The following is a 14,013-nucleotide window of genomic DNA, read 5'->3' on the forward strand; positions in this document are numbered from 1 at the left end:
CGTGGCTTGTCCACCCGTCTAGCCGGCCATGCATCCTGATCTCCTCTCAGCTGGCAGGCAAATGCCCCAGCTCTGGGCTTTCTGCCACCTGCTGCTCCAGCTGTGGGTTTGCGTGTCTCCTGCTTGTATCCTCTGACAATGGGGCAGAGGCTCATGCTAGACTTCTTAGCAACCTACTCTAAGTGCCCCTCACAAGGCATCCACCACACCGTGGCAGCAGGAGAAATAAACACAGACTGCCAACCCCTCCCACCCCGCTCCGTGTCTGGCTGGTTCTGGCAGTTTCCTTCATTTCTCCTCTTTCTTTCCTGGGGCATTTCTTCTCCTTCACTAGCTTCTCTCTCCCTTTCCCCTTGCTCCCCCCCTTTCCTCTTCTCCCCCAGCTGCTGCTGTTTGGCCCCTGCTTCCCACCCTCCCCACTTGCATCCCCACAGAGGAGCCGGGCTAGGGGCCTGCATGCTGCTGTTCCAGCCCATCGGGTGCGTGTGTGTGTGTGTGTGTGCATGCACTGGGCAGGTGGCCATGCTTCAGGAGATGCTATTGTGCAACAGACCATGGTCTGGGGTCCAGTGTCTGAATCCCAGCACCCCCTCGCATTTACCTTGACTTGCTAGCGCCTCCACACTGTGATGTTGGTTACTCCCTGGCCAAACCCCTTGTTCCCTAGCACGGATGTGCCCCGAGTTAGTTGTGATTCCAGGAACTGGACGTCCAGTAGCGGAGCTAAAAATCTCATCTGGACCCACCAAACTCTGGAGATCCCTTGCTGGGTTTTCCCGCTGTCTCCCTGGGTTTGCCTGGACCCTGCCCACAGACCTGTGCGGGAGGGGGGACAAGAAAATGCAGACAATTTTGGATGAAAAATTGAAAATGGAAATATTTCGCTTTGGCAAGGCAACTGCAATGCGTGTGGCCCTCGTCCTTCGGGCGCCCGTTCTCCACCCACTGGGCGGACTACGTCCCTCTTGGTGCCACCAGGGTCTTCCCCCTTGGAGATGGCAGGCAGCGAATCATGGGAGTCCCTGGCCACGGTGCATTGTGGGAGAGCTAACCCAAAGGGCAAATCAGGGTGTTACACCCAGTGTGCACCCTCTGGCTCTTCAGCACAGGTAGGAGTAGCCCTTGGCAGCTCCTTGGCAGCTGTTGTCCGGCCCCACCACTCCGGGATGCCATGGTGTCAAGACTGATTCCCCACTCTGTCACTCCGAGTGCAGAAGGTGGGGGCCCACAGTGATTTAAAAAATTAATACTGGCCACACCAGGCTTGTATTAAACTCCCAAGGTTACAGCTCTTCTCTCACCTTGGCTTGGTAAACGCTGCCACCACCCAAATGCAAAAACCCCCTTGAACTCAGGAAGAAGCACTTGGGAATTCCTCTCTGTGGGGTACCCTCAAGCCCTTTCACACCCCCTCTGGGGAACAGCTGAGAAGAAAACAAAGGAAATTAGCTGTTGCCACCAGCTAATCCAACAACACGCACAAACCTCTTAGGACACCAAAAATCCAATCCTGTTCTTAAAAAAGGTAAATTTTATTAAGAACAAAAAGGAAGAAAATACATCTGGGACTTAGGCATTTGCTAGATCTTAAAGGAGCAATTCCAAAAATTAAGCACCCAAACTAGTTTTCTTGGGGGTTCAGCTTAAAGGTTACAAGCAAAGAAAAGCATCTGGGGTTAGCACAGAGATACACTAGCCAAAATAAAGAAATAAACATGATCGCGTCTAGCTAAACTTTCCCTGTCCCAATGATTCCTTCTAGGTATGAAAGATCATTTTTCATACCTGGTTCAAACCTTCCACAGCATTCCTGCTTATAGCATTGCTGCTCCGTGTCCCTGCAGCCCAGAGAGAACAACAGACGAAGGGGAAGTTTCTTTCCCAATTTTAAAAAGTTCTACCTTCCCATTGGCTCTTTTGGTCAGGGGCCCACTTCCTTTTCTTTACCTGGGGGACTTTTAATCCTGTACAGGTAAAGCAAGCAGAGAACAGCTACCAAGAGGGATTTTACAGCTAACTGGCTGGCTGGGTGTCCATTAAAGGGAGCTACCCCCACCCCTTTCATTTATCACACATGGCCACGCTGACTCTGATCCCAGGGGCCATGTGGCCCCAGGCATGGCTGGATGTCACCCCGCTTCCATCCTCCTGCGCCGTCCCCTCCTCCCACACCCAGACCCCCATGCCCAGACCAGCCTCCCACTGCTTGTGCCCCAGGTGGGCACCCTCCCTCCTCCAAACACCTCCTTAAAATGTGTGCCCCTGTAACCCACACACTTTCTGGGTGTGGTGTTCTGTCCCATCTAGTGGCACTGAGACCACTTAGAGAGAGTTAAATGAGTCTGCTTCACACCCTTACCTAATAGCCAGTTGGCTTTTAGCTCATGCGGTAGAGGCTCATGCACTAAGTTTCAGAGGTCCCCGGTTTGAGCCCACCTGCCAACTACCGTGGTCTGTCAGCGTTACACCACTGCCATGGCCCCTTGTTTCTCGCCCCACCTGTGCCGCTGCCCTGTGTCCCCTCCGCTGCCTACCTCTCTAAGACCCACTGCTTCTCACTCAATGGCATGGGAAGAGCCCCGGCCCCCGCTCGCTCCCTGATACCCAGGCCTCCCGGAGTCCCCAGTGAACACGCTCTGCAGAGCAGTCATTCCCGAGGGCTCCTCTGCTCAGTCCCGGGGTTCATGGGCGAGTCCCTGAACTGGTTTCCATGTGCTGGTCGCCTTGCCTGCCCTGGCTCAGGGCTGGCATGCTAATCAGCTCCATTTCACATCAGGGAGCACCGGGATGAGTCAGCCTTGCCCGCCCCCGGCCTCAGCCCCGCAACCAGGGAGGAGCTTGCGGTTTGTGCTTTTGTCTCCACTTAATCCCAGCCCTAAACGCAGGAACAATGAGCGTCGCTGACAGCTGCATGAGTCATACCCCACTGGGGAAAGGACTGGGCACTGCTGGCATCTTCTGGTCCAGTGAGCCCCCAGTGCTGAGACAGCGGGGAGGACTCATAAACAGGCCTGTAGCTGCAGCGTCCCCTCCCCCGGGGGCTGAGCTCCTCCAGACCAAACTCTGGGTGGAGGCCTGAGCCCTCCCAAGAGGGGCTCAGATACAATGGTGATGGGCACAGTGTATAAAAACAGAGAGAGATATCTGGGATGGAGGCTTGTAGGGGAGGCTGTTTAAGGTCTCTCCCCCCCCGCCCTGCCTCACCCATGGCACTGTGGGAAATAGAGCTTCCAGTATTGTCAGCTCAGGGCAGTTCTGTGTGGGGCGGGGACTCCCCCCTTGGCAAAGAAGCAGCAGATGAATTCCCTGCAAGGATCCCCCAGCCTCTGGCATCACACTGGCCTCCAGTCCTGGGGCTGGCTCCGCTGACAGCTCCAGGGCACTGCAAATGCCTATCTTATCCCTCCCCGCCCCCGGCCTCCCCTCCCTCTATGAGACCAAAACTTGCCATGATCGGACACATCCAGGGCCCACAAAACCCTCTCAGCAGAGCCCTTGAGGGTTTGAATCTCACCTCTCCCCCACCCCAGCACTCCCTGGCCCCCAACCTGCCGCCACGGGGTGCTGCAGTGTGTGTGGGTTGGCGTAACATAGAGATCACAGACCAGCATCATGTCCTGCTGCATCTGGGCTCACTGACTGCAGCCCCACAGCAGCAAAGAGACGAAGCCAAGCCGGGTGGGCAGCCAGGAGGATTAAATGGAGGTGCAGGCCTCCCGTTTCCAGGCTGACTCAGCCAGCTGAGAACCATGTGTCACGGGCACGTGGGGTGAGCGGGTGCTGGGTGTACTGCCAGGATCTGCACCCCGCAGAGCAGAATCACAGCAGTGATGTACACCAGGGCAGAGCCCAGTGTGGGCAACTAAATCCCAGCAGGTGGTTCCTGTTGATGTTTCGGGAGAGAAGTGGGAAGGGGGTGTTGCCTGCTTGCATTTACACTAGAAATTCAGGTCTTGTCTACCCTGTTTCTCCTGGCAGACGCCAGCGAGTGGAGAACCAGGCATCGCATATCCTGGGAATGGGGCTTTATCTGGACTGTTTAAAATACCTTGTTTATTGTTTGGGCTTTGATGCCCATTTAACTCAAAGGTCTGAGAAACAGGTGGAAGGAAAGCGCTCTCTGTTAAGATTTGGCACTCCGGCCTCTTCATGTGAGGGACCAGATTGCTCCCAAGCAATGTATGTGAGATCGCCAAGGAGTCTGTCCCAGGGTGGCTGGCCCTTCAACAGGAAATGGGTCTCTCTGCCCCACCTGCAGTATTGTTAACTCACCTGCCTAGGTGGGAAAAAGGATAATGACTTATGTGACTCAATTAGGCCTTGGGGATAAATAAGGGAGTATTAACCAGGAACTCAGATCTTGCCTATGGTTAACTGGATGTGCTCTAAGGTCCACACCTCAGAGTCCCCACCCAGCAGACTCATTCCCCCAAACCGCATCTATCAATGGAGAGAAAACTAAGGACAGGATTAATTATAAAGCAAACTGGTTTATTAAACAGTGACTCAAACAGGAAACAGTAACTTATAGGACCCGCAGCAAAACAATATACAAAGGGCATACAGGTACAGGTTGGCATAACAAACTGACTTAAAGTCAAGGTCCCAAACCCATAAGGACAAAGGGGAATTTACTACAGGTAAGGTAAAGAGGTATACAGCATACTACACCAGGTTCAGAGGCAGTGGCGGATTAATGATTTTTGCCGCCCCTAGGCCCAGGGTTTTTTGCCACCCCAAGATCAAAAATCCCAAAGCAAAAAAAAAAAACAAACCTCCGAGTAGGCCATGTGACCCTTGCTCTTTCCCACCGTAGAGAGAAAAAGGCGCCAGTTTTCTCAAGAAGAAGGTCACCAACATGGTGAACAAACAACAACTCCTTACAAACAAAATGGCGACGCGCCTAAACAAAATGGAACTTGTAGTTTTCCCCCTACACGAGAGGCCTGAGTAAAGGGAAAGGGACATTTCAGCAAAGGCCTGGCGAAGATGGCTGAGTAGCACCAGAACAGCAACAGGTTTTTTTTTGGCTCGCTGGCATCTCTGAGCCGGAGTGTGTGGAGAGACAAGAAATCCTGGGGCGTGTGGCTGGAAAGAGAGAGAATGAGCAGAAAGCCAGCCAGACACTTTGTTTCTACCACTTCATTGGCAGAACTGAAATCGGCCCCTGGAAAGGGAACCTTATTTTGAACTGTGGTGGGGAGTAGTTCAGGTGCCCTGTGGAGAGGGGAAACTGAGGCAGAGCCACTGCAGCACCAAGGCAGGCCACGAGGGGGTGCTTGGGAGGTAGCCAGCCCTGTTCCAGTGTCCTTCTGCAGGATCAAGGCAAGCAGATCTGACAGGGCTGCGAAACAAGCAGAAACAAGACATGAACCCTGGGCTCCCCTACCCTCCAACACCATCTCCTCTTTCCATCCCAAAGCTGGGTCACCCAGCTGTGAAAATGGGGCCCCTGGTGATGCTGTGGGGGTGGGCTGTGGGCAGTAGGGGCAGGGCTGATCTGGGGTTAGTAGATGGTGTATGGGCCTAGGAGCCAGGACCCCTGGTTTCCACTCCTGGCTCTGGCACTGACTCACTGTGACCTGGGCCATGTCCTGTTAGCATGTCACAGGGAGCTAATGATCTCAGGTCTCCGGGAGAGCAGTGCAAAGCTGGGCTGGAGGAGCTCTGCTCTGCACATGCCAGGCAGTCCCAGAGTGCTGCCCCGCACCCTCCCCCATTACTCCTGGTCATGCCGAGGGGAGGGGGGAGGGAGATGGACCAGGCACCATCCTGCATGCACTCCCATAGCAAACACTCCCATAGCAACAGACAGCAGGGTGCGCTGGGGGTAAGCAGCTTACCCCCGCCATAATGAGGAATGAAAAGGGCTCGGTGGGGGTAGGGGAAGATGTGGGTCTGGCCAAAATCAGAGCGATGCAGCAGCAAGCTCGCTCTGGGCAGCCCAGAACCTCAGCGTGGTCCCCTGAGCGTAAGCAGACTGAGCAATCGCTTAGGGTCCAGGGTAGCTCAAGGGGGGGGAAGGGCTGTTCGCTTTCAAATATTATTGGGGGGGACAAAAATATTCCTGCTTAGAGCCCCCAATGGGCTGGCACCACCTCTGCATGACAGTGAGCCTGGCCCTGCAGCAAGAGCTGTCGATACACACCCGCCCCCTCAGACAGCTGGTACATACACATACAATCATGCATGACAGCCTCACCACCCCTCGCACGCACACACCGCTGCTTTGAAACTTCGCAAACGCCCGGTCCAGCCCTTCTCTTCAGCTGCTCTGGGCAGCATGCCGCTCCGTACCCACTCCCCTTCCCACCCAGCTCCTGTCTCCGTTCCCCCGCAGGAGGCACAGTCCCACAGTCTCAGCTGCTAACAGCCTGGCAGATGGGGCCTGAGCTCCACTCCTCGGTACCTCAGGCTATTAGAGCCAGAGCCCAGCGGGGAGGCCAGGGGCATGGTGCAAGCCTGCCTGCCTCACCAGGCCTTTTGCCAGCTCTCCAAGCCGCTCACAAATCAATGCAGCTCAGCAATCACCTGTAACAAGGGAGTTTCCTATAGATGCATTTCCAGCCCCTCATGGGACCAGAGCCTTCCCCCATGGCCCCTTTTCCAGCCACCCTGTGTGACCAGCAAAGTGTGTCCATGGCTTCTTGCCACCATCCACACAGGGTAATGGTTGGTTGTAATGATCAAGCCCCTGTCTCCCTGGTGGGGGTTCCCTGTGCTGCCTAGATCCCAGTAGTCTGAGGAGGCTGGAGACCAGTGGTGGGGCTGAAACCCCCCTTCTTTGGGCAAATCCCTAGTGCAGGGATTCTCCCCCCGGACAATCTGGAGACAAGAATCCACCCTCTTCAGGCCCGACTGAGCCAGACACAATCTCTCTCTCCCCGCTCAGGCCCACATCTCAGTCCCTGTTTGTAGATCGCACCATGGCTCACTCCTAGTGCTGGTGGCTCACTCCCGCACCCTGGCAGACCTAGGAGCTCCTGCTGGGCTGGAGTTGACTCTGCGACACTGGAAATCAACTCCTCTTGGCCTGCAATCCTCAATGCTCTGTGGATGGAGCCGTGGCCTGCCTGACGCAGGAGCAGTGGCGCCGGGGACCCGGCTTGGGAGCCAGCAGCAACCAAAGGGTTTGTCTGGGACCAGCAGCCGCAAGTGAGAATAACTTACACACAGCCTTTGTGCTGCTGCCGCCACACTCTCCAGGGGCTGCCATTTGGCCTGGATGATGCCCTGGCTGTGCTCAGTGCATGGGAGCAGGAGAGATGCAGGAGAGATGTGGGTGCCCGGCTCCTGCATAAGGATGGAGAAAGCAGCTTCCACTGGGGAGCTGGCACCTACCTCATGGTCTCACAGTGTCCCATGCCCTGAACCTGACCACACCCACCGGTGGCTAGCAGAGAAGGGAAACAAAAGCCGTGCTGCCATCACCCATGCCCATGCACACCTGCCTCTCTGAGCCAGCAAGGGGTTAGCGCCCCTATGACCAGCAGTCACTAGAGCACCGAGTATCCGGCCCCACACTGGCAGGGTTGGAGTGTTGCCTACGACGTCTCCTACTGCCCTGTCCCAGGTGAGATGTCACAGGGCAGCTCATCTTCCATGCAGGTAGGCACGGCTTGGGGATTCCACACCCCTGGATGGCGAGGTAGCGGGAGAACGGGCAGTGCCCCTGCAGCACAGGGAAGAGCCCCAAAACTGGAGGCATCAGGGGAGCCACCAACTTTCCTGCCAATCCAGTTACCCAGGCATGCCCCCCTCCCTCCGGCCAGGCTGATGTTACCGTGATGCCTGCTCCTGCTGCACTAAGGGATGTGGATTTGATTTGGGCCACTGACTCACCACCAGCTCAGAAAGACCAGGGGGGTGTTTGCTGGTTTCTCACACAGGGTTGAATTGCTGGGCGCAGGGGACAGCCGGTTCCCCTTCCCCCAATGCACAGTCCCCCGCTCCCTCTGGGCTGCATTCGCCTCCCCCCTCCCCGCCTTCCTCAACCGGCTGTACTGTCTCCCCTCCCCCCCATCTGCATTGTCGCCCCTGCTCCGCCCAGACTGCGTTCTGCCCCTAACCCCCCACATCCGGCTGCACTGTCCCCCCGTGCCCCCATCCCCCTGCCTGGCGGCTGCACTGTCCCCCTCCCCCATCTGCATTCTCGCCCCTCCCCCCCCCTCCCCAGGCTGCGTTCTTCCCCCAGCCCCCCTCACACCCGGCTGCATTGTCCCCCGCGACCGGCTGCGCTTTGCCATGACCTCCTCCGCCCCCCCTCCCGGGAGCCTTGGCACACGGCTGTCTCCGAGCTCCCGCCCGCATTGTTTCCCCCGCTGGGAGCGGGGGGCGCGGACGGGGCTGGCTGCGCGGAGCTGTTTGGGGGGGCAGCGGCTCAGCGGATCTCGGCTCCCCCGGCCCCGCAGGCGGAACCGGCCGGGCCCAGCCCCAAGGGGGTCCCGGAGAGCGTGGGGCTCCGCGAGCCTCTGCCCGAGCCCTGGGCGCGGGGGCGGCTCCATCCGCCGGCGCCGTTAGCCTGCGCAGCCTGGTCGGGGCGGTCTCCGGGATTCAGGCACCGGTGAGTGGCCGGGGCGGCTCCTGGGCAGGAGCAAGTGGCTCCGGATCCGCGGGGATCGGGCCCAGCCGCGCAGCGCAGGGCCCCGGGGAAGGTGCCCTGCTGGGCGTCGTCTGGCCGCGCAGCTCCCGTGGGCTGGATCCGGGACTCAACGAGGCTGGGGTCCCCCCGGTGCCTTTAAAGGCTGGGGGTGACGGGGCGCCACCCTCCCCCCCCCCGCCGCCTGGGGACGGCCCGGGGAAGCGGGCAGCAGCTAGCCCGGGAGCCGTCGTGGGGACGCTAGCTGACGGGTCCCCGTCTAGGGGCCACCCCCATTCCCAAGGGCCCCCTCCTGGGCCAGCAGCACAGCCCGGAGTGCTGGCAGGAGAAGGGGGCTGGTGCAGTCTGGGTCCATCCCTGGACACCCTCTGACCCACACTGGGTGCCCCCTGCCCCAGCAGTGGCCATGCCGCAGTACTCGGGGCAGCCTCAGGAGCTGCATGCCAACGCCTCGCACCTGGGGCCAGGTGTGGCTGCTCTGCTGGACAGGAGCAGTGACTTCACCCTGGGCCTGAACATCTTCTCTGGCGCTCTGCATGCCGGGCCCCCCAACCTCTCCCTGATGCCGTGTGAGCTGGAGCCGCTGGGCTCCCTACCCCTGGACACCGAGGGGTCTGCAGCTTGGGGTAGCCTTCTGGGGCCGGCCCTGTCACTGGTGCTGCCTGTGGTGTACGCCCTCATCTGCGGCTGCGGCATCCTGGCCAACGGACTGGTGATCTCCATCGTGCTGAGCTGCAAGCACAAGCTGGTGTCGGACGTCTACATCCTGAACCTGGCCGTGGCTGACCTGCTCTTCCTGGTGGGGATGCCCTTCATCATCCACCAGCTTGTCCAGGAGCACGGCTGGATATTCGGGGACTTTCTGTGCCGTGCTGTCACCACCCTCGACCTCAACAACCAGTTCACCAGCGTGGCCATCGTTACCGTGCTCTGCGTGGACAGGTACCCAGCAGGGCACGCTCTGCAGCATGGCCCTGGCCCCATGGGGTGTCCTGTTTTCCCTTTGGGAAAATATGGTCACTTTACTTCTGGGCAGCTAGTGTCGCTCTCACAGCTGCGGTGTTGGCAGCCATGGTACAGGCTGTAGCCTGCGGGGTTGGGGCAACCCTGGGGGGTGGACAAGCCCCAAAAGGCTGAACTCACACAGGGCCCGAATGGTTGCAGGGCTGGAATACTGGAGGTGGGGGGAACAGGGCTAGAATAGTGGGAGGGCTTCAGGATAGAGGCAGAGCTAGGGGGTGGCAGGGCTGGAATGGGAGGGGGGCGCCGCAGGGCACAGGTGGAGCTGGGGGCGGGGCAGGGTTGAAACGAGGATGGGGGCTGCAGGGCTTCGGTGGAGGTGGGGGTGTGGCAGGGCAGAAAGGGGTGAAGTTGAGCCCCAGCAAACCCCCCTGCCCAGCCCCCTCAGATAGTGTTGAGCTGGTGTAGGGGGTCTGCACCCCCTGCTCAGGGCCTGTGGGTAGGGACCCCCTGCATCAGCACTTGGGTCATTGTTTCCTGGCCTCTCCAAGCTGGGGCAGCTGGGAACTCTGTCCCCTCTTTGAAACATGGGGCACAACAGCTGTCTCATCCCCAGCCCCATTGTCACCCCTAGATCTCCCTGCCTCACCCCCCCATCCTGCCCCATGCCCCTCCCGATGGCCACTCTCTCCCCAGGTACGTGGCAGTGGTGTACTCGTCCACAGTGGGCCAGAAGCGGACGCTGCGCTGTACGGCCCTGATCAATGCCGGCGTGTGGGCCAGCAGCCTGGTGATGGCCACGCCAGCCATGCTGTATGCCCGGGTGCAGCGGGAGAACCAGACGGAGCTGTGCCTCATGGATCTGCCAGGCCCCAGCAGCCTATACTGGTACACGCTCTACCAGTCACTGGCGGCCTTCCTCCTGCCGCTGCTGGTGATCACGGTGCTATACTCCCTCACCCTGCACCACCTGTTCCGGGCCATGCACCGGGCGCAGCGACGCTGCTCGGCCCGCAGCCGGCGAGTCACCCGCATGGCGCTCACCATCATCACTGCCTTCCTCATCTGCTGGACACCCTTTCACGTGGTGCAGCTGGTCAACCTGACGGCCGCCCCCTCCGTCGCCTCCTTCTACCTGAACCAGCTCACCATCTGCCTCAGCTATGCCCACAGCTGCGTCAGCCCCGTCCTCGTCCTCTTCTGCACCGAGTTCTTCCGCGAGCGGATGGCCCACTCTAGGTGCGGGCGGGGCACGGGCTGCTGGGGACGGGGCTTAATCAGGGGACCGGGGTGGGGGGGAGATGATGCTGCAGGTGTGCTCATGGTTCCGTCAGGCCCCCCTACAGGCTGGGGCAGGAACTGATGTCTCTCCCCACCTACTTCTCCTGGGGGAGGGATAGCTCAGTGGTTTGAGCATTGGCCTGCTAAACCCAGGGTTGTGAATTCAATCCTTGAGGGGGCCAGTTAGGGATCTGGGGCAAAAATCTGTCTGTTTGAGCAGGGGGTTGAACTAGATGACCTCCTGAGGTCCCTTCCAACCCTGATATTCTATGATTTAACCCCTGTCTCCAGCCCCCTTTCCTGGGCAATCTCCCCCCAACCCAGCTTTGCCCCACCCCAGTGCAGAGATAGGGCTCTGTGTCCTGTGCCTGGCCTTGAAGGTACTCTGGGGGTGGGGTGAGCCCAGCCCTGCATTACTGGCCAAGTCAGGCACAGAACCTGCATCCCTGCAATCAGGGCCAGCTCTAGGCACCAGCCTAGCAAGCAGGTGCTTGGGGTGGCCACTCCGGAGAGGGGCGGCAGGTCCAGCTATTCGGCGGACGGTCCCTCACTCCCGCTCGGAGCGAAGGACCTGCCGCTGAATTGCCACTGCAGATCGCAATCGTGGCTTTTTTTTTTTTTTTTGGCTGCTTGGGGCGGCCAAAACCCTGGAGCCGGCCCTGCCTGCAATCCAGATCCCCGGGGGGACAGCCTGTATTCGCTCCCCTCAGGAAGCCATTGCAAGGGCTGTGATCCCTGGATCTTTGCTGGGGATGATCAAAAGCCAGGCAGCTCCTTAGTACACACCCCTGCTGCCCTCCACCTCCTGTTCTAGTCCTCACATCTGGCCATAGCCCAGCTCCCACTCCAGGTGTGAGCAGGGCTGCCAAGAGCGGGTTCGGGCCCTGGTGAAAAATTTTTTTTGGGTCCCCCAGCAAGGGCAGACTGGCTAAACAGGGCCAACGAGATGGGGGGAAGCCGGGCCCCGGGCCCCCTTCCGGACCGCCGGGCCCCGGTAATTTGTACCAGCTTCCCCCCCTCTCGTCGGCCCTGGGTGTGAGTGCATCCTGGTGAGTGAGGCCAGGATCGGGCCCCACTCCCGGTGTGGGCAATGAGCGCAGAGGTCGGGCCCTGTTCCAGGGGTGGGCGGTGAGCCCGGGGGGTCAGGTTCATCCCTCACTCAGGGCTTTTGAAGTTTCACTCCAATCCCCCAAGTCTGGAGAATTGCCCTTGTCTGGGAGCTGCCCCTGACCTCTGATCCCAGACCTCCTTTTGCCCTCCCCTGTGTCAGAAGCCTATGGAAGACCCTGAGATCTGCCCCGTCCCCTTGCTGACCTGCCCCCAAAATCCCCAGCCCTCGTGGGTTCTGCTCCCCCATTGACTCTGACTTCTCTGCCCAGTCCTTCCCCCATCGGAGGCCCCTGGGGTCCTCCCCTCTGCTTCTCCATCCACCCCTCCCTTCTGCCCCAAATCCCCCTTTCCCCACAGATAGTGCCCAGCTCCACCACTCCACCATCCCTGGAATGACACCCCCCCACACACACTTGCTGCCTCTCCTGGGCCAAGCCACCAGTACCTCCAGCTCAGTGTCTCCCCAGTGCCTTCCTTGGCCTGCACCCCCCATGCCCAGCTATTGGGGGTCACAGTTCACCTGCTCCTGCCATCTCCCCCACAGTCTGCCCCTTCCCTGCCTGCACCCTGGCTGGTTTGCAAAGCGGGTGTGTGTGGCGCTAGCTGCATAGTAACCCCACTCTCCCCTGCTCCCCAGGCCAGTCTAGTGCCAGCCTGCTCTGTCCTTTCACACCCGGCACATGAGCCTGCACCTGGGCAGCTCCTGCTAGCTGCCACATCTCAGCAGAGCCAGCAGCCAGAGCTCAGGGTCTGGACCGGGACCCGAGCCCAGGGGATCGCTCTGCCCTCGTGGTACCTGAGGGATTGGGGTAATGGGGATTTGGGTTTCCTCCCACAGAGCCCTGCTGGTCATGGGCTCCCATTCTATGAGCCCCACATCTCCGGCTGGAGCAAATGTCAGGATTGGGGGTGAACCCAGCTCCTGGGGGGAGTTCAGCCAGGACTGCGCGTCCCACTATAGCTCCCAGCCCCTTCCCACCAGGCAATCGGGGTCCCTCATGCCAGGGTCTGCTGCCTGCTGTGCTGCCCCCTGTTGTTGGCACCCTGCATAACAGCCCCCTCCTGCATAGAGAGCTTGCTTGCCAGGGCCGGCTGTAGTAGGAACGGCTGTTAACTCTCCCCCCACCCCCCATGGGCCCATTGTTGCCACAAAGGGCCAGGAGCAGGAGCCTTGGGTGCAAGGGGCAGCACTGCTTCTTGTATCAAGCAAAAAACTCTGACCTTCCCCTGCCCCCAGGCTGGTGAGATCCTCCTCCTCCCAACCAGACCCCTTCTGTGCCCATGCACTGTCGCCACTCCATTCTTGGACACTCGTCTTCCTGCTGTGTTGCCTGAGCCCTGATGTCAAGCTGTGCCCATGCCATACAGGCAGCTTGGGCATTGGCACACCCTCTGCCAGTGAGATGCTCTTAGTGGCGTTAGTTGCTGGGGCTGGGCTCTAGGGAGATCCTTAGTTTCTGGCCTGTGTCCCCCCGCCCCCCCGGCCCCCTTGCACCCTGGCTGCCCATGTGAGAGTGACTGTGTCCCCCTCTCCGCAGGTACTGCAGATTCATCGCCAGGTGGAGGGCGCTGCGTGCGGGCACTGCCCTGCCCAGCCAGGAGCTCACCTCCACCGTCTACAGCCCACAAGTGGGCAGCGCCACGGCCCAGCGCTGCCGGCGCCCCTTCGGCACCGAGCAGCTGCCATGCTCCATGACCGAGGCCAGTGTCACCATCAATGGGCAGGAGGAGCAAAGCGCCGTCTAGGAGCCTCCGTGCTACCAGAGCACTGACTTCAGTTGGAGCCCACGGATGGCCCCCACTGCTGCAGCATGACTTGGCAGGCGTGGGGACAGAACTTTGGTGATGCCAGGCCAAGGCAACATGCCAGGAGCCTCAGCCACGGCTCAGATGGGACTTTTCACCTCCCCATAGGACAGTGCAGATTCCCACCCCTGAGGCTGGTGGGAAGAGCCAGTCTAGCTCAACCACCAGATATGGACTTGATGCAGGAATTGCTGGGTGAGGTTCTCTGGCCCGGGTTATGCAGGAGGTCAGACTGCATGGTCGCAATGGTACCTCCT

The 14,013-nt window shown here is 59.6% G+C and overlaps 1 protein-coding gene across 1 annotated transcript; it reads left to right on the top strand.

The window, feature by feature from the left end:
- The first annotated feature begins 9,005 nt into the window (after positions 1-9,005).
- On the top strand, positions 9,006-13,696 carry LOC135873291 (melanin-concentrating hormone receptor 2-like). The gene is made up of 3 exons (XM_065397691.1): positions 9,006-9,541; positions 10,256-10,798; positions 13,489-13,696. Exons 1-3 carry the CDS (start codon positions 9,006-9,008, stop codon positions 13,694-13,696), a joined length of 1,287 nt encoding a protein of 428 aa, XP_065253763.1.
- The last annotated feature ends 317 nt before the right edge of the window (positions 13,697-14,013 follow it).

This window comes from Emys orbicularis, chromosome 2 (genome assembly GCF_028017835.1).
Source record: "Emys orbicularis isolate rEmyOrb1 chromosome 2, rEmyOrb1.hap1, whole genome shotgun sequence".
Taxonomy (NCBI): Eukaryota; Metazoa; Chordata; order Testudines; family Emydidae; genus Emys; species Emys orbicularis.